Source organism: Solanum pennellii, chromosome 1 (assembly GCF_001406875.1).
Source record: "Solanum pennellii chromosome 1, SPENNV200".
Taxonomy (NCBI): Eukaryota; Viridiplantae; Streptophyta; class Magnoliopsida; order Solanales; family Solanaceae; genus Solanum; species Solanum pennellii.
In genome coordinates this window covers 103,062,285-103,082,968 of record NC_028637.1, presented here as the reverse complement: position 1 = coordinate 103,082,968, position 20,684 = coordinate 103,062,285, and the positions used below count along the sequence as shown (strand labels likewise).

At 34.1% G+C, this 20,684-nt stretch overlaps 3 protein-coding genes across 7 annotated transcripts; 1 reads left to right on the top strand and 2 right to left on the bottom strand.

The window, feature by feature from the left end:
* The first annotated feature begins 4,110 nt into the window (after positions 1–4,110).
* On the top strand, positions 4,111–11,223 carry LOC107003503. Its single transcript, XM_015201850.2, has 11 exons — positions 4,111–4,554; positions 5,336–5,460; positions 6,427–6,871; positions 6,973–7,088; positions 7,217–8,000; positions 8,166–8,618; positions 8,721–8,909; positions 9,007–9,228; positions 9,769–10,090; positions 10,198–10,387; positions 10,527–11,223. Exons 1-11 carry the CDS (start codon positions 4,357–4,359, stop codon positions 11,008–11,010), a joined length of 3,528 nt encoding a protein of 1,175 aa, XP_015057336.1. The 5' UTR covers positions 4,111–4,356; the 3' UTR covers positions 11,011–11,223.
* Positions 11,224–11,385: 162 nt separating this feature from the next.
* Positions 11,386–15,024, bottom strand: LOC107007121 (E3 ubiquitin-protein ligase RNF170-like). Of its 3 annotated transcripts, none has more exons than XM_015205617.1 (5): positions 14,478–15,024; positions 13,399–13,595; positions 12,586–12,684; positions 12,254–12,319; positions 11,386–11,928 (listed from the first exon to the last, which is right to left on the bottom strand). In XM_015205617.1, the coding sequence occupies exons 1-4, from the start codon at positions 14,926–14,928 to the stop codon at positions 12,254–12,256; spliced, it is 813 nt and encodes a 270-aa protein (XP_015061103.1). In that variant the 5' UTR covers positions 14,929–15,024; the 3' UTR covers positions 11,386–11,928. The 3 variants fall into 3 exon arrangements, with proteins under 3 accessions (XP_015061103.1, XP_015061088.1, XP_015061110.1); XM_015205602.1 differs by having other exon boundaries at positions 12,254–12,305; XM_015205624.2 differs by lacking the exon at positions 12,254–12,319.
* A 1,022-nt stretch (positions 15,025–16,046) lies between these two features.
* Positions 16,047–19,713, bottom strand: LOC107007149 (E3 ubiquitin-protein ligase RNF170-like). 3 transcript variants are annotated; one of them, XM_015205645.2, is made up of 6 exons: positions 19,518–19,711; positions 19,291–19,432; positions 18,975–19,171; positions 17,514–17,624; positions 16,950–17,001; positions 16,047–16,600 (listed from the first exon to the last, which is right to left on the bottom strand). In XM_015205645.2, exons 2-6 carry the CDS (start codon positions 19,415–19,417, stop codon positions 16,461–16,463), a joined length of 627 nt encoding a protein of 208 aa, XP_015061131.1. In that variant the 5' UTR covers positions 19,418–19,432; positions 19,518–19,711; the 3' UTR covers positions 16,047–16,460. The 3 variants fall into 3 exon arrangements, with proteins under 3 accessions (XP_015061131.1, XP_027773934.1, XP_015061123.1); XM_027918133.1 differs by having other exon boundaries at positions 17,514–17,621; positions 19,291–19,713; XM_015205637.2 differs by having other exon boundaries at positions 19,291–19,711.
* Positions 19,714–20,684: the final 971 nt, after the last annotated feature.

Here is a 20,684-nt window from a genome sequence, read left to right as displayed (position 1 = left end):
TCGTTTTATACAATTTGCTTCAACTATATATGTATAGCGAATTATACAGTTTTCATGTTTGCTATGGAGCGCAATTATGCAAACTTTGCTATAGCATACAAATATGAATTTTTTATTTGTTATATGTGAAAGTTGCCAATAAAAAAAAGACATATGTTTTAGGCCTCCAAATTTAAGGGGCCTCATTTTTAATAATAATATGTTATAAGTTATTATTTTCTAACAAATATTGAATACTATATGTAGAAAAAGTAAAATTTTCATGAAAATGTAGAAATTATTAGAAGAAATTTGACATATTTAGAATACTATATCTCATGAAAAATAATTTAAAATAAGAATGTTTATATTATCAATTGAAAACTAAAAAAAAACAATTATATAAATGTTATTAACAATTCAAGTTAATAGCCCCGTTTAATTTTTACCTTAACCCACTAATATACTTGAATCGCTCCCATATATAAGAATAAATCAAAATATTCATTCATCCAACTATTTAGATTTAAAAAATAGTTAATTATTGTTAAATATAAATATATAATCAATATATAACATATGCTTAGTAGTTAAAAGCGAGAAAAAGACCATTATGAGCTACTATATGACCTTTTACTTTGATTCGTGATCGTCATAATCTCTTATATTTTAATGTGATGTCCTATATTTAACCTTTCATATCTCTATATTAAAATATCTAAAAATATTCCTTCACATAAATTACTAGTTCAAATTATCTCAACTCACTTTCTTTATTACTTGTATGAAAGTTATTTCTATCCTATCTCGTATACTTTTTCATATATTGACACTAAATAGATATATATTTAAAATATAGAACAAATTAAAGTTTTTATTATTTAAATTTTAAAAAATAAATAGTAAAGTGAAAGGACGTGAAATTATTATATCACCTTAACAATTATATATAGAGAGAGAATCTCTCACATGTGATCATTGACTTTCTAAAAATGTTGAGGATTGGAGTATGATTATAAGTTTTACTTTTTATTTTAGCAATAAAATAAATAGAAAGAAACAAAATTAAGAAGGTAAAAAGTAAAGGCGGAAAAAGTGGAGAGACTCATCACATGGGTCAAATTCATCTCGAACAAGAAAAGACTAAAACAAGCAAATAAATTAAAGTATATTTAAAGAAAAGGACGTTTACCAAATCACACTCTTATTATTCATATGGGAGAATCGTAAAAGGTGACTCCAATTATATATATTTAATCGATGAAAAAGTACTTATCATTAAAATTTTAATTTATTTTAGGAGTGTTTATTATTTATTACAATTTTTATTGTTAAGACATGCACTTATTCTTACACAAATAAATTATATTTCTCTAATTATTTAAACATTTTAATTATGATTTGCTTTATTAAACAACTGAATATATAGTAAAATGTTTTTAATAGATATATTTTTATTTTAATTTTTTTGGTATGTATTATCAATCCTTTTTAAAAATAAGTAATTAGATTAAACATATAAAAAACATCATTTCATTTGATTATATAAATCAATCTCTATTGAAAATAGGGAAAATTGTATAAAATAGCAAACTAATAACCTAAATTAAATGGAATAGCTAGGGTTTGATTTAATTGTGCTCCATAGCAAACATTATCTAAAATTTGCCAGCGTCTCTCTCCCAGGAATCTCGCTCGCCACTCTCCATTCTCGCTCGCCTCTCTCGCTTTATACACAGAAGTGTATAATTCTGTTTCTGTTTTGTATAAAGCGAGAGAAAATTGTATATACACATGCAAAAATGTATATCTTCGTGTTATACACTTAATTATACAATTTACAAACATTTTACTTCAAAAATTGCAGAGAAAAAGGCCAACGAATTATACAATTGCGAATTATACAATTGCAGTGAAATACAATTTTCTCTAGCTTTATACAACAGAAGTGTATATATTGTGTTTCTGTTTTTGTATAAAGCGAGAAAAACATATATCTTCTTGCTATACACTTATAATTATGCAATATACATACATTTTAATTCGATTCAACTATATGCAAAGCAAATTATACAATTGCAGCGAAATAGGCCAACGAATTATACAATTTAGGCCAGCGAATTATACAATTTAGGCCAGCGAATTATACACTTTTATATGTATAGCGAATTATACAGTTTTTATGTTTGCTATGGAGCGCAATTATGCAAAGTTTGCTATATTATACAAATATGAATTTTTTGTTTGCTATATGTGAAAGTTGCCCTTGAAAATATTAAAATTTTCGATCCGTATGACTAAAGAAAAATAGAGACATATTTTATTATTATTTATCTATTAATCAGGAAATCCAGCAAATAAATTATCTCTGAATATTGAATTTCAAAAAGAGTCTCTATCATAATAAGCCAAGTATTATTGTTTTTTATTATAAAAAAGATACCATACTATGCCTTCACTTTAAAAAGAAAACATTAACGAGGCTTTCGCTCGGTCATCTTAATCACCCATAAATAAAGTATTTAAATAGCATTAAGTAATCTATAAGTCGTCAAAAGTAATTAAATCAAACAATCAAAAATATACTGAATATACAAAAACATTCATAGCTTTTTAAAACAGATTAAAATATGACATGATCATACACTCCTCCATTTAATTTTACTTTTGTCTAACACTTCCCTTTCTTTAAAACAACTATTAATTAAGCAATTATTTTACCAAAATTATATTATTATCTAAATTTGAAAAATTAAATTATACTAAATATACATGTTATTATTTAAATTTAATTAATTAACATTAAGAACAGACAAAAAATTTATCTTAATTTGCTAAACTAAATAAAAATTATAAATATAAAAAATCAATAGAATAAAAATAGCAAAATAGAAATAGAAGTTACTTATTAATGATTAGATGCGTACTCATGTGATTAATGAACAAATATATTGCATGAATAATGATGATAAAGGTCACTCAACACTTATCCCAAAATTAAGTCCTCTTTACCCATTACAATACCCTTTTCTCTTTTAACTAAAATTCATGACTATGAATCTTTAATATGAAAAAAATCGTTTATAAAAGTTACCATCCTGAATAATGGCTAACACGACTTCGAATTAATTGGACAACAAGAAAAAACAAAAAAAAAGTAACTTTTATATATAGTAAACACAAAATTCATGTTTACATATTATAGATATAATTTGCATAATTGCGTTTCGTAAAAAATATGCTATGACTATTTCGCTATACATATATAGAAAAAAAGTTTAAACTATTTCCTTATATACGTATAAAAAGAAATAATTGTATAATTCGCTGGCTCCTCTTCAGATTTGTAAAAATTTTTGGCATACCATTTGTATAAATTGTTGACAGTCTATCGTTCGTATAAATCATTGACAACCTCTCAATTCAATTTTATGTGTTTGTATACCTATATAAATTTTGATTTTGTATATAATTGAATCGAAATAAACGTTTGTACATCCAATATCGCTCTCTCTCACTTCATACAAACATAAATTATACATAATCTGTGTTTTTATAAAGCAAGAAAGAGAGAAAGACAAATGAGAATTCGACAGTAAACTATTTATATTGTATAATTATAAGTGTATTGGATGAATATATATATATATATATATATATATATATATATATTTGATTGTATATAGCGAAAAAGGCGAACGACAGACAGAGCGAGCGAGAAAGAAAGTGTAGCGAGCGAGAATTCAAAAGAGAAATGCAACTGACAAATAATTTGCTACAGCGCACAATTAAATCAAAATGTGATCATTACATTTAGTTTTAATGAACAGTTTGTCATTATATATAACTTTTTTAAAAATAAAATACTGTAAATAGAAACATAAGCAGTGACGTGAGAAAAAGGTAAGAAAATGAACAAGGAGGGTTAAAACTGTAAAATACGGAGAAAGACTCATTCGGAGTACCGTTGTGGGACAAAATAATGAGGTGTCAGTCTTTCAGGATAAGAAATCCTCTAATATTCCAACACGCCTTTCCTTCATTTTAACACGCACTTATACATTTCACAAAAAAGCGATTCCATTATAGTATATAATATATATATATTTTGTTTTATAAATAGAAAAAGCAAATCAACAAAAAGCTCCCAAATTACATTTTACAAAAAATAAAAAAACTCTCTCTCTTCTTCACAAAATCATCGCGACTTCTCTAGAAATTCAAAATTCAATTTCTCTTTTTTTAAAAAAAGGGTTTAAATATTCATCATTGTAATAATAATTGTAATATTCATAGATCAAAAATTCAAGTTTCCAGAAGTGATTTTGATCGTTTGGTTATTTGGCGATTTTATTTATTTATTTGAGAAAAATAGAGATGGAAGTAGAGTCGCCGGAAAGAGGGAAGATAGGTGGAATAGCGATAGCAATTCCGGCGAGTGATGACGGAGCAACGATATGGTCGCCGCCGAGGGTTCCACCTAGGCTTCTTCAAAAGTTATCGGAGCCGAAAACTTCTTCTCCTACTGCTGAAGAAATTGAGGCTAAGCTTCGTGGCGCCGATCTTCGTCGACAGGTCTATAACTTTTTCCGATAAGCTGTAGACAGTCGATAATTACTTTTTTTATCTTTCTATTTCAAAGATTTCCATGGAATCAAAATTGATTCCATTTTTGCTTCTACTTCCATGTTTTTTAGTTTACTGTTATAGTAATTTATTTTCCATTTTGAACATGTCGTCGTTGTTTTTGGTAATATTAGTGAAGTGCATGATGATTAGCTTCGGATATTCTTATTACTTGTAGGATCAGTTTTGTTCATAGTCCTGGTTTTGATTAAGTATATATTTATGATGTGAATAGCTTTGCCGTTGTTGTAAATTTACCTCTCGTTCGTACGGTTGTTTTGTTTGGTAGAGGTGTGCGATTCTTTCCTTTGTGTTACAGTTTGTTGTTAGGTGACCAAGAAAAAGACCATTTCTGGTTTATTTATCCCTTTTTAAGAATATACTCGCATCAAGCAATCAACTAAAACTCAATCAATGTAACCGTTGTGAATAAAAAGTTACGTTCAGATATTTTCTTTAAATATAATATTGATGATCATTGTTCCACTGCCACCTTGATGTTTCACTAATATGTTTCATCTGTTGGGCTCTAATATTGTATCTACTTTTTTTAGTTAATTCATAACATATGCTAATTCCTGGTTATTTTTTAATTTGTTGCGGTGCTACAAGTTTTTTCATTAGCAAGAAGGATAGAGATGAAAAAGTTACATAATGATCTTCTGTCATGCTATTTTTTTTATTTTTTGATAATCAATTCTATTTAAGCTTGCAATTTTGTATCGAGCAGAAATTCTATGAGTATCTATCAAGCAAAGCCAGACCAAAGCCCAGAAGCCCCTCACAGTCTCCAACTCATGGAGAAGATCTTGGACAGCGTCTTGAGGCTAAACTTCAGGCTGCTGAGGAGAAAAGGTAATTATTTTTTCTTGTATTGTTTTTTGCTGAATCTATACTTATTGTGGTATTTGTCTGAGTAAACATTCTGGTGAAATCCTGCTTGTACGTTTTTGTTCATGTATTCATTTTTTTAATATTCACCTTGTTTTACAGAGGGGGCACTTTTGACAGTGCTCAGGGTTTTCATTGAGAAATATAGGATTGTCAGCCATGTGATTCATCATAATTATGCGGACCTTTCTAAATTATTACGTTTGGTAGTCTTTTGCCTTTCTCTATAGACCTTTTTCAGTTTGTCATTATAGCAATTGTGGGGCTGACATGTAACAGAATTATGTTCTCTTTGTATGCCAGTCGTGCAAAGTATCATTTTTGTGGACTTCTTTTTTATTGTTCACTGTATTTCATTCATGATCCCCTCCTCTCCGACCAGCTTTAAGATTTTTTTTTTGTTGAATCACTGTGGAGTTCACTACTTAAGCTTTGTCTTTTCTGTTGATCGTTAAAGAATATCTGTTTGAGCTTGTTTGTATCTCCATGTGTACTAATAGTCTCCTTCCTTTGAAGCAAACTACTTGAGTTAAAGAATCTTGTTTCTGGATTTCATACACTTCTGCTACTGCATTTAACCAATATGGTAAGATCCTTTCAAAGGGACACAAACACATCCCATACTCGAGTATACTTGCCTGAAGAAAAAGAAAAAAGAGATGAAAAGCAACAACAGGGGAAAAATGTTACTTGATCTTATGTTTGCGCATAATCTCTAGTGTTTGCCTGATTTTTATGACTAGTAGAGTTAAAGAACGGATGGATGGACTTTGTGAACTGTATGATTGTTCATGTCATGCTGCTAAATATTAATCTTTCACAATACAATGAGTAAAATGATTGTTTTCTGTTCATGTTTTAGTAAATGATTCTGTCTGACTGTGCAAGCCAAACCATTAATTTTGACTTCTGAGTTCTCTTTACTTGCAGGATGAGCATTCTAGCACAGGCTAAGTTGCGTCTGGCAAAATTAGATGAGTTAAGGCAGGCAGCTAAAACTGGAGCAGAAATGCGCTTCAGACAGGAACGAGCTGAACTGGGTACAAAGGTTGAGTTGCGTGTACAGCAGGCTGAGGTAAACAGAATGCTTCTCCTAAAAGCTAATCGCCAAAGGAGGGCCACACTGAGGGAGAGGACATCTCAATCATTACTTCGCCGAATGGCTCGTGAGAGCAAGTATAAAGAGCGAGTGCGCGCCGCAATCTTTCAAAAGCGTGCAGCTGCTGAGAAGAAGAGGATGGGATTGTTAGAAGCTGAAAAGAGGAGGGCATGTGCTAGAGTCATGCAAGTGCGGAATGTTGTGAAGTCCATTTCTCACCAGGAAGAGGTTAAAAGAAGGGAAATGCAAATTAAAATAGAAGACAAGCTGCAAAGGGTAACAACATATTTACTTGATTCAAGTTAAATAAGTTTTAATGATTATGTCCTCTGTATCATGTGACGCTTCCTGTCACTTTGCCACTTGACAATGAACAGGCAAAGAGACAAAGAGAAGAATATTTGATGCAGAGAGGAAAAACACATAATTCCTTTTGTGACAGTTATGATGAGATACATGACCAGGCTGACCTGCTTTCAAGGAAATTAGCAAGGTGAGGGAGCAAAATCTCTTTCATTGTGCAAATTGTCTTAATATAACTGATCTCATTTTCGTAGTTGCACGATATATTGTCGATAAGATGTACGGAGGTGATGATATCTTGTAAGTATCCTTTTGCAGGTGTTGGAAGCAGTTCCTTACACGTGGAAAGACAACCTTCCACCTTGCAAAAGCTTATACTATGCTGAGTATTAACGAGAATGCAGTTAAGGTAATGCCATTTGAGCAGCTAGCAATGAAGATTGAATCGCCTAATACACTACAGAGAGCTAAAGGTTTGCTTGATCGGCTTGAGCTTCGCTTCAAATTGTTGCGTGATGTTGACAGTGTCACAAGTACCATTGGTTGGGGTAATATTGATCATCTTCTCAACCGAGTAGCTACACCCAAAAAGAAGGCTACACCAAGGAGATCTCTGCGCAGTGGTGGTGCAAAAAAAATAGTATCCAACTTACCAGCGGTGACAACTCCAGTCAAGTTGTTGAGGTATCCAGTTCGAATCGTGCTGTGTGCATATATGATTCTTGGTCACCCTGATGCAGTGTTCAGTGGTAAAGGGGAGCGTGAGATCGCCCTGGCCAAATCTGCTGAAAAATTTGTCAGAGAGTTTGAACTGCTGGTAAGGATAATATTGAATGGCTCCATCCAGACTTCCGATGGGGATTCTGATTGCGGATTGGTAAGGCGCAGGACCTTCAAGTCGCAGCTCACAGAGTTTGATTCAGCATGGTGCTCTTACTTGAATAGCTTTGTGGTGTGGAAGGTTAAAGATGCCCAGTCTTTGGAGGAGGATTTGGTTAGAGCTGCTTGCCAGCTTGAACTCTCCATGATTCAAAAATGTCGGATCACTGCTGAAGGAGATGGTGGTGCTCTTACTCACGATCTGAAGGCTATCCAGAAACAGGTTTTTAACTCCCTAGGTTTTATTTTTTCTTGCTTGAAGAAGTTGTCACTCTTTCAATATCTTTAGATTCCTTATATTAGCTTCTTGGTTCAGAAAATGTTGCTTCTATAAAAAAGATTCATTTTTAGCGAGCTAAATTTTTGAGACATCATTCCTGTCATGTAGGTGATTGAAGATCAGAGACTTTTAAGAGAAAAAGTGCTTAATATTAGTGGAGGTGCTGGTATTGAACGGATGGATAATGCAATTTCTGACACACGAAACAAATACTTTGAAGCTAAAGAAAATGGGAGTCCTGTGGGCTCTCCAATTATGCAGTCGGTATCTCCAAGCCCAATTGCTCTCGCAAGTGCCTCTTCTTCTGTTGGGGGTTCAAATAAAGGAGGGAATTTGCTTGAGGTGAGTGATCAGAAGCCAAACCGTGTGGTGCGCTCCTTATTTAGGGATGAACTACCTTCAAAAGTTGGTTCTTCTGCCAATAAAAGCTTGCAGTCATCCCATACTGATGAGGGATTGGTAATGGAGAATGAACTAATTGTGAACGAGTCACTTCATGGTCAGCGTCTTGAATTTGCTGAGTCTTCAAAAGTTGCTGATAAATACGATAATAGTATTAAGGTAGGTGCATTCTTACTTCTTGATTTACTAAACCATAACACATTTGGTCTGCAAGGACAGCAGAAACATATATTGATTTGTTCTGCCCTGATGACCTTACAGGACAAAGTTAGAGAAACGATGGAGAAGGCTTTCTGGGATAGTGTCATGGAATCCATGAAAAAGGATGAAAATAGATACAATCGAGTTGTTGATCTAATGAGAGAAGCAAGAGATGAACTTTGTAGTTTGGCTCCTCAGAGTTGGAGACAAGAGATTAGTGAAGCTATAGATATAGACATCCTCTCTCAGGTACCTCCGTGATCATTAAGGTCATGTGTCTGCTTCTTTTTACTTTATGATACGAGTAAGTTCTTTATATATCTAATAATTTGCCTTCCTTTTTTAGTTGTTGATCACAGGTAAAATCGACATGGATTATCTTCAAAAGATCATGGATTTCACATTGGTCACTTTGCAGAAACTATCCTCTCCAGCTAAGGAGGATGAGCTAAAAGCAAATTGTCAGAAGTTATTTGGAGAACTAGCTGATATATGTGTGGATGGGTCAGAGAATTCATTTATCCTGGCACTAGTTAGGGGTTTGCGTTTTGTACTGGAAGAGATGCAGGTAAATAAATTTCTGAACATATTTCACTTCTTCCCTTGGTGTAAACATCAGAACAATAGACTTTAGCGCACTAACTTTGTGGATAGTTCAGCAAGAAAGCATTGTTTCGAAGTAGCTATAGAGGACCAGGGAATGATATTGGTAGTACTATATAGATGTATATACCGACATTTTTGTTTTCGTGGTATCTCTTTCTCTCCTCTTCCTCCTCTCTTTCTATGCTGCAGAATCAGGGGAGCACAAATCATCTTTAAGACGATGGAATTATAGCATTTATGTAGTCTAGATAGGGACCTATTTCACATTCGAAAGGGAGTGTCTTGGATGCAAAGTATATTCTGTTCTGATACAGGGTGTTCTGGTGTTTGAATTCATTTTGAAACATAATTGTTGTACCACATTGCTTAACAATCAAGTCTGTAGACTAGAAATTTTCCGCCAGCTTTATCTTTGAGGATTGTTGTGCTTCCAATCCTGCTATTTCAGTATTTTCGTAACCCAGTATAAGGTGTCTTGACATTCCCTCTCTTTTTTGTGCAGCTGCTGAAACAAGAAATAAGCAAGGCAAAGATTAGAATGTTGGAACCAATTCTCAAGGGACCTGGAGCTTTAGATTATTTGAGGAAAGCTTTCACCAAGCGTTTTGGTCTTCCTTCTATGGCTATGACCGCCTTACCGTTGACATGGCAATGGCTTTTATCTGTCAAAGATTCCATGAACCAGGAATTTAATGAACACAAGGAGGCTCTATCCAGCCTGACAAGTGGACAAGATCGTTTCCTTCCTTCTGCCACCCTTAGAACTGGAGGATGCTTTTCAGTTAAAATGAATAAAAATCATGCTTCACCTTTGACCTCTACAGGTGGTTTACCTCTTTAAATTCCAAACTGCATCAGAGTAATTTGGAGCATTCAGCTGCCTAGAATTCCTGCATCTTTTACCTTATTAGACTCTCTCTCTATTTTTCAGAAGCTGTAGATGAATGCCAAGAATGCACGGGGGACAAAGTTGATTTATTGGTGAGGCTGGGCTTGTTAAAGTTGGTATGTGCGGTATCTGGTCTGACGCAAGAAGGGTTGCCTGAAACTCTGCAGCTGAATTTTTTTAGACTAAGGGTTACTCAGGCAAAAATCCAAAAGATCATCGTAATAGCTACCAGGTAACTGTTACTCTACCTCTGTCCCCTCTCCCTCTCTGGGAAGGAAAATAAGAAGGTTCTGAGACGAGAAATGCTCTTATTTTGATATCTTACTAGCCCTTTGATGATCTATTTATTGACTTGATTTATGATTCTGCAGCATTCTAGTCCAAAGACAGGTTCTTCAGAGTATGCAAGCAGTATCAAGCGCAGCAGATATGGATAAAATTGTTCAAGGAAGCGCCAAAGCTCTTTCTGAGCTCCTTGACTCCAACAATGATGCTGGTATTCAAGAGATCATCTCGACACTTGTCAAACCTTTGGAGCATGGCGACAATGGTACTGATGAGATGAAACTTCAGCAGATCAAGGAGATCATGGCAAGGATGTTATCCAAGAGCCTGCAAGCTGGGGATGCTATTTTTGTGCATGTAGCCAGGGCAATATATTTGGCTGGAAGGGGAGTTGTACTTGGGGGAACTGGAAGACAAGGAAGAGAATTGGCTGAAGCGGCTCTACGGCAGGTGGGAGCAGCTGTTCTAATTGACGAGATTGTGGATGCCACCTCTGTATTGGTTATGGCAGCACATGTGACAGTGAATGTTCATGGTCCTTGGTATGCACAGTTAGTAGATAATATGTGAAGCTTTTTAACATTCTTTTGTAAATATCAGGGCATGTAGTTAATATTCCGTATGATCTAGCTGTGAAACTCAGTCACCCCAGATTGAAGAGTGTTGTTATTGTAGTAATGTGACTGGAAACCTAGAAAATGTAGATATTTGCTAAAATAAGAGTCAAATATAAACGCTTGCTTGTACATACATTCTAAGTTTGAGAAATAATTTGAATGCTGATTGGATGAAAAAAAAAATTGTACTGTGATGCACTGCTACGACAGGAGTCTAATCCAGAAGTAAATAAGATCCCTCTCTCCAAAGTGACGAAGGGGTGATTTGCATATAGCTAAAGCTTGAAGAGATAGCGGTAGTAATATAAAGAAAATAACAGTTGTAATATAAAGAAAACAGAAGTTGGTAAAATATACGGAACTCCTTAAACAAGGACAGAACATAATAGCAAGAAGAGCCTGTAGAACAGGTCTTGTTCAAGGTAAAGGTGATAAGACTCATTATTAGTACAACAAGCCGTTAGTTTTCTAATGACTATATTCCATTCAGATTCAAGAATATATGATGGGGTGGAAGAGAGATCAACTATATGAGTATATACATCATAACACTACATTCTATCTGTACACACTGGCAGGTAAATGTAAAAGAACTGCTGCATCATAGGGAGAGACCATGTCAAACTCTGCAAAAGCGCACAACCACAAAAGCAGAGGAAGATTTTTAGAAATCCAGAATCGTCAAGCTCCACAATGAGTTGACAAATGTCTGCTTCACCAGTTGGCAGCTGTCAATGAGCAGCAAAATCAGCCTCAGCCATTTCCCTGACATGGCGGAAACGCCTTCGTCGAAGATACAGCCCAACCAAATATAACACTGAGGATAGTGCAATGGCAGAATAATCAAATACATCAATTACATTTTGACGGCCTGCAGTGAGATGGCAATAAAAAATAGGTCAATGCAAAGAAAAATGCACCTTGAGTTATTCACCAACAAAAATACCCAATAGCACTCCAGCATGCAGGAAGGGCGGGGAAAGAAGAGCTCTCACAGCAATAAATAGAGGTCTAATTGTGAAGACAGCCAAAAAATGATTTTTCTCAGTTACTATTTACCTTTCAGTCCCTGTAATGCAACATAGAGGTTCATAGTTTATATACTAGTTTTAACAGACCAATACTACAACAAAAATTGGCCAACTATTATTCTTCATATTCTACACCCATCAAGTTCAACTAGCAGATGTGTGTACCTATTCTGAGAAAATCAAAGGGGCTGAATGTGTAAAGGAGTCCCAGGAACATCTGCAAGAAATTATCTGCTTCAGCGGATAAGTTCAAGAAATGAGGTTACTAAAATATAACAAAGAATAGAATGGCAAATTAGATAAAGATAGCAAATCAGAAAGAAACCTTAACAACAATTTAAGGCCAGAAAACTGATAAATAAGGAGAATTTGTTTTTCACTTTGGAACTAATTGAGGGAGAATATCGAGGTTGTAGAGCTATAAAACCAAATACTACAGATAGCTGATTAAAGTAGCAATGTAGCAGTCCTTGCATTAAGCTGTCAGACGAACTTACAGCAAAAATACGCAATTTGTTCAAATGAGCACCAGGCCTGTCAGGATTCATCATTTCATTGAACACTCTCTTCATGTAAAAGGGCAATCCAAGCACCTTCTGCAGAAAATAGAAAGTGAAGGGCTAAAATAAAGATAATGTGGTGCTCTGCTTATACTTAATGGTAAACCAGTTATTGTGTCTGCAAAATGTGAAGGATTAGATACCACTGAAAATATTGCGCTGCTATTATTCACAAGAGAGAACAATTCAAACAAAGACACACGTTATGTATTGCATGTATTTATTAGGTTTGATGTAAAAATTAGGTGCAACTAACTTTTTATTTTTTACAAATCATAGATAGGCAAGAGGATAGCTGAAGCAACAAACCCACATAATATAAGACACATGATAATTATACTTGTTAGGTTCAACTAGCTTTGTTTCACAAAGCATAGGTAGGCAGGCAAGAGGAATACCCATAAGCAGTTAGCACAAACCAGATCAATTCAATTCATACGATAAACATTGTCTGAATTCATGATTTGTATAATCTCTTGCTGAACTCATGGAGCTTACATATTCAAGACTTTATCTCAAGAATATTAATGACCTTTTCTTTCAAAGCACATAATCTTGAGCTCAAAATTAATGGATTAAACAAGACGATATTCTGCTTGCTTGAAAGAACCAACGATGCACTAATAGACCCCACCAAAAACATAGGAGACACGGGGTCCAAACAGATGGTACAATCTGTGCTTAAAATATAAGGATAACCCCATCTATTCAATCTAACATATGATAGAACAACATACAAGTCTAACGCACCAGCATGAGGCCATAAGTGCCACCTATAAAAAGGCGATTATACTTCCGAACTTTTTTCAAAACCTCAATTACTTCTGCATCCTGCTGACTATACAATGATGCCTCTGGTGTCAAATTAGTAAGCTTCCTCGAACACATGGGGCAGTTACAAGGCTGAAGTGCGGCACCATAGTTCCAATACTGCAAAATGCAACCTCCTGCACACATAGAAACCAAATTGTAAAGAATGTGTTGAAAGAAAAAAGTATTGAGGCAAAGCTTGGCAGAAACAACTTCAAGATAAATAACTGTTATGGTCGACTATGCTACACGTGGCTTTTCTTGAGAATGCAATTACTTCTTCACGACGAACATTCAAACAATTAACGTCAAATATATAAGAGTACAGGAGAGGCGGCTTGATACCTCACTCTCCAAGAGGATATTAGCAAAATTATGAGATAACAGATCTCAACAATTCTCAAGGAGATTCAAATATTGTCCTAATCAATGAACTGCCATAGGAAGGATAATTTCCAACTACACTTGCATGACATTATCATTAGCTTCTCCTAGGTATTGACAGAAAAAGGGATTCCAAATAAGATAGTGGATTTAACCCTAACACACTTCAGATTTCAACCAAACTAATGAAAAAGGTAAGAACAATAGAGTAAAAATGATTCGACATGAGCTGCACATGTTTAAAGCCTTCTAATGAACCTACAAAATTATGGTATTGAGCTGGTTTTCCAACTATATTTTCTTCCTTTTTAACAAATTAATCCAACTATATATATAATTTCATGTGGTGCTTCCACATTCTCTATCGTCAATTTCCAAGGCGAGTTGCAAAATCTAAATGTAGTACGAGAAAGATCACTATCCCCTAGCACCTCCTAGTAGTTCGAAATCTCAGAGAAGAGCAAAGAACATCATCTGCTCCATATAGCCCCCAATTCCTTCCACAAATTAGCAGCACATAATCAATTTCATGGAAAACAAATTCTTATCCTTGAGCAGTTGAGCTAATACAATAATAATAATCACAATAAACATGGAGATGAACCAGAGATATTAAGATAAGCTAAATGTTTTACCGCAGTACCAGTGGCCACAAGGACCTCGGCAAGGAACGACAAAATTTCCAAAGCAGATTGGACAACAGTCATCAGTAGGAGGCTTCTCCGTCCTCAAAAACGCATTCTCTGTCTCAGCAACCACAAGGCTCTTCGAAGATGCACCATCCAACTCCCGAAGGTCCTCATCCTCGGCTGTCGGTTCACGATTACCTTCCTGCTCATCCTCTATCTTCGTTCCTGAAAACGACGTCGTACTCACCTCATCATCATGCGTCTTATATCCCATATCTTCTTCCTCCTCTTCGTCGTCCGAATTCATCACGGCAGCGGAGGAGGAAGAAGCGGTTTCCTCCTGTCGTCCGTCACCGGAATCGGAAGCTAAGTCAGAAAGCATAGCTGGAGAAGGTGGGATAGGGTTAGGGTTTTGACGACGATTTCGTAAAGGAATACTATGGAGGAAGAACTTCATGATAGCAAAAATAATGGAAATGGAAGACTTTCTGTTTAGAATGCTTGTTTTTATATATGCGGAAATGTTGATGACGTGCCGGAAATATTGATCCTAGTCGCACACTTTCCAGCATCACCTTTCTGGTCTTATCCTTTTCTTGTTTTTACAGCTTTCACGGGAAACATCAATTTTACGGTTCATTGCAATTACTCTTACGTTTTTTTTTTCTGCATTTAAATTATCCGAAAATGTTTAAATATATCCCATTTTAAAAAAAGGTTAATTTATGGATCGAATTAGGAATATACCTGACCCTTTTGTTATGTGTTGAATAGGTGCTTTAAAAGAGCTTCGAAATGATTTAGAGACATAATTTATTCGTTTTCCTTTTAATACAAAAAAATCATGATAATGCAGATCAACTAACAATCATAAAGTCGTATCTATATCAATAGACCCTTTTTCCTATTTTTTTCATAAAAACACTTTTTAAAAAATTTAAAAAGAGAGAAAAATCATAAATGAAATTAAAATTATTTTAAAAATTTTTTGCTATAATTAAACACAAAACTGTATCTCTTCTTCACCCATTTTAAAACTCAAAGACTACTTACTGTAAATCATTTAATTATATAAGTTAAAAATCAATTAGCCATGTAAATATGATACTCTCTTGTTTTATTTTATGCAAAATAATTTAATTTAAAACGGAGTTTAAAAAAAAATCTTCTAAAACCTATGATTCAAACTAAATAATAGAAAATTGTATATCTATATATCATTACATCAAGGATAAAACAAACATTTTATAATTAAATTCCAAAATTTGGTGCGTTTCAAGGTTAAAGATATTTAGTTAATATCAATTACCAGTAAAAATCATATGTAATTACATTACAACTTTAAAAACGTCGAATCAGCCCCTAAATGAGGTTCAAATTCTTCGATTATTTTTGAATTATCGTGCTAGAATACTTCCAAAAATTTATTTATGAGTTTGCCTAGGAACAAAATAACCCAGGGGTTGTATTATTTCAATAATGGAAGGTCATATTTTCCTTCCTCTTTGGGAGAATCAAGCAACCTTTTTTTTTTTTAAGCTTGATTTAAGCAACTAAGAAATGAGTAATGATAAATCGAACAAAGCATATTTCATAAAATAGCCCAGACTTGATGCTTTAACCATGGATGTGTCAATCTCAATAAGCAGGTAACCACATAGCATGCTGTAGGCTTCTGAAGTCCCGAAGATTTAACTTGACTACGAGCGTTTACAGATAACTAATTGGTGAAATACTCTAGGACCTACCAAGTTCAAATATGTACCAAAAGCACACTAAGCACTTTGTTAATTAGAGTTCAAGACTAATATATATGACCTATCATGGGGGGAGGAATTACAATCTCTTGGCTACCAACAAAATGAGTAGAAGAAAATGGTTTAAAATAACCTCCCATACAAATATTCTGCAAGGGGATCTCTTTTTTTGGGGCAATAAACATTGAGATATATTCACAGCAAAGACTTCCGGGTAAGCTGGCATAGGCTTTCAATCAGGATGTATTGGTAGAACAGCCAATTGTCTCACACGACGACGAAGCACCCATCTATGGTATAGACCAACCATATAGAAAATGGCTACCGTGGCAATAGCACAGATGTCAAACAACCTCCAGATTCCCAGTCCTCCTACAAACAAGACATTAATCAGCTTATGTTCAAAATTCAGCAACATCCTGTCAATGACTGCACGAAGAATCAAGACCTGGGAAGTCCTAGAAGTGAATTAGAACAGTTCTCTATAAACCAAACAAACAACTCATTCTACGAGATACTTTCTTTGTTTCATCAGTATGGACTACTCTATTAAGTCGCATTGTCATATGACCATATATTAATGGTATAAATGATTCTAAAATCAGCGTCCCTACAAAGGATGAGATTCGCCAGTTTCTCATGGCTGCAATAATAATAAAACTTAACATCATGCCATGCCATACAAATCTAGTTCCTCAATAGAGTATGACAAGTAGAATACCAGTAGGAATGAACTGAAATTCGCAGCCCCAGTAGATCCAACTCAGGAACAACTGCAGTAAACATAAAGAATTAACTTTAAGAGCGACCAACTGTGACGAAAGAAGCTAAAAACTAAACAATCGAAAACAAACTCTATAATAAAGACGATTTCTAGCATAATTACATCATAAAACAAAAAGGAATGCTCAATAAATAAGTGGTCTTTTGGTTTTGCATAGTGCAGTACTTACATTACCAGCGTAGGCGATATTCCAGGGATTTTCCATGTCACTAACAACTTCATAGAAAAATTTAACCAAAATTGTCCTAGGGTACTTCATGAGAATCCATGCTTCACCCAGCACAGAGTAGATCCAAAGAATACGGATCATTTTCTATCATAACGCAAGGTTATTGAGTAATCATAATCATAAGAAAAGGCAATGAGATCGCATGGCAACTCATGTGACACTTTTCTAGATCCTCCAGCACTTACATAACTATGCATCATTACCCACATAATGTTGAAACAAGAATCCAGAAGTTATTGGAAGATTCCCAATTAACTCTTAAAATAACTTACTGCAAAAATGCGCATCAAGTAATAGTTTAATCGAACTTGATCAGGATCCATCAGAGTGTCCATCAGTGCTCGGAGAACTCTCCGAGTTAAAAGCGGCAGTGCTAGTACCTTCTGTGGGAAGGAGAAAGAAACATATAAATCAGACATATCAGGAACGTATATTCTGAAGTTTTAAAATGAATCATAAGATCAATCAATTTGCTTCACTTCATCAATGAGTTCTTTCTATGAGCGGAACTTCCTTAATTCCATTAGGTTGTACAGGCACAGCTGTAGCAATAAAGGGCTCAAAAGTCACCAAATAAGCTGTAAGAAAGTATCCTCCCCACCCACCCCACACAAAATTTTTATTTTTAAAATCACTAATGACACTTGCTCTTCTAATTATACTTCCATAAGAACTAGGTCTCTAACATACATTATTCAATTCTCTTTTTCTCTTGTGAATTAATATGAGAAGATAAGGTAACAGAGACACTTTCCAACTCAAAGAATCCTCCACAAGTGTCCTTCCATTCAGAGAACTTCACTTTTAAGAGCTAGCTCCTCCAAGACCTCAAATTATTGCTCAGGTAGTCTTGTCTTCTCAGTGCACTCACAAAACACATTAATGTGTTTTACCATTATTTAATTAAGCATAAAATCACATAGAAGCTATGGCTGAGAAGAAAGGTCAGCAACAATGTTTAATGAGGAACAAAATGCAAGGCTGCAGCACCCAAATATTAACTTATTGTCAAAGATTACATTATTCATCAATGCTAGTAACAACTTGCATCAGAGGAAAGATTGTGATATGCTTTACTTGTACTCAACATACTTATACAATTGTACTACATATCTTTCAGAGTTGGGACCAGAAAGTGTTAGGAGTTATCCACATCAGATCTCTCCCCTTCTGCTAAATGCCACTGTACCACATCAGAAAGAAGGGTATCAGACTGAAAGGTTGGCTCTTTGACGACCTTTTATTTGTATCACTTCCTGACTGCTTATTACCTCTTCCAGCTGGCTCAAAACAGTTAAATCTGCACCAACTTCAAGCAGAATTTCTAAGATGGACCTACTTGTATCTAATTAAATCCACTTAACTAGGGTAACGTTACACAATTTCCTACCATAGGGAAAAACAAAGAGAGGTTGAAATTATAAAAGAATGAAGTGACATTCACAAACAGTAGGGGAACTAGTTTTGGATACTGGTATAGAACAATAAATCCTCAACTGGAGATGCTAATACAGTTTTATGAAAAGTACTGGGCGTGAAATGGGCATGAAGAGTCCCAAACCAGCCCTTTAATGGATGGGTGGTCTCTTTAATATGACTTGGACAATCTCACCTCGAGTTAGGCTCAAGATACATAACTTTAACATCCCCAATAAAACAGTAAGAAGTATACATAAGATATGCACAACTGAGAATCACATTGCAGAAATAAATTTCTAAGATAGCAGCCATACGAGAAAAATCCCATAAGCACCACTAACGTAGATGTGATTGTACCGCCTAATCTTTTTAAGCAGCTCGACAACATCCTTTTCCTGTTGAACAAGTAATGATGCCTCCGGTACCAATATACTTATGAGGCAGCTGCATATTGGACACTTGCATCGCCGCAGTGTTGATCTGTAGTACCACAGCTGCAATATGCAATTAGCTGCGGAGCAAGGGAAAACCATGGACAAGGAAATCATAATCTACATAGAACTTACTTATTTCACTAGAAAAACAAACAGTAGTAGCAGTATTAGTAAGTAAAGGATTGTAAAAATGTACCACAAAACCAGTGACCACAGTTGGTTTTACAAGGAATGGAGAAATCCCCAAAGCAAATAGGACAACAGTCATCCTCTGGTGGCTTTTCACTTTCCCTCCTTCTCTTTACACCTTCTTCCTCCTCCATCTTCACATCTCCATCCTTAATCGAGCTAGAAATGTTAGGGTTTTTCATAATCCTCATAGTTTTTCATAAAGAAAAATTCTACAGTCAGCTGATCTCTTACCACCCCATCAAACTATACAATAATTCATAAAATAAATATCAGATCCTTCAGTTTTTGCTCTTCAATTTCTGCAAGTTTTAGTTGAAAAAGCAGAGTGAAGCGAGGTGGGGGATGATAGTGTAGTAGGCTTATAGAAAAAATGCAGAGGGTAGTCACCGTGAAATTACTTACATGGCACGTTAAGTTACATGACACGTTTCAGTTACCTGACAAAATGGGTAACACTATTTTTGTATTCTTTTAAATTTTGGTTTCGCTTTGGATCTCAGATCGTCATAATTAATTATTGCCATTCAACTGATCTTATCTCTTTATGAAAAGAAAAAAAAAAGTCAACAAAGAAGTAAAAATAGGACTACTCTAAATTAACTTAAATTGAATTTTTTTTTGGTTCTTATTTATCCTAAGTCTGCGCTAAATACTTTTAACCATCGGAATAAAGACGCTAAAATTACTAACTAATAAGTGAAATGATATGAAAGAGATTAATTAATTGGTTATCTCTTTTAATATAGATTTTTTTAATATAAGTTTAATTAATGAATGGTAATTGAATTTACAAAAAATTACCAAGATAAGGGTGCATTTATGAAAAAAATTTGATCAAATTTAAAACTTAAACTTTAAAGTGATATTTAAATTCATGAATTACTAAGTTAACTTCTTATTTTGTATTTAGGAAATAAAATGTACAAGCTGATATGTATATACTTTGTGATAGTATATATTTATTTTTTTTATCATTTTGATAACTATATATTGGGATGATTTTAATAATTTCAATTTTATATTTATAATCAAAAGGCACTAATAAAAAATTTAATTTACATTTTCAAATTCATTTTATATATTTTTAGAAAGAAAAAAAATCAAATCATGATTTCATTTAAAATGACTATAAAAATGAAATAAACTTTTTACGCTCATCCTTGCTTGGCCATCCTTGTATACACAAATATCTACTTCCTCTTTTTCTTTTCTTTCTTTTCCAAATAAAATAAATAAATAAATATTTTTATCAAAAATATTTTTCATATATATGGAATTAAACTATTTTAAAAAAAATCGACCTACCAAACTTACCTATAAAAGAACAAATGGATTCAAAGTAAGATGCGAAATACATTTGATTTTTTATTACTAATAACTATACTATTTGAGCATAAA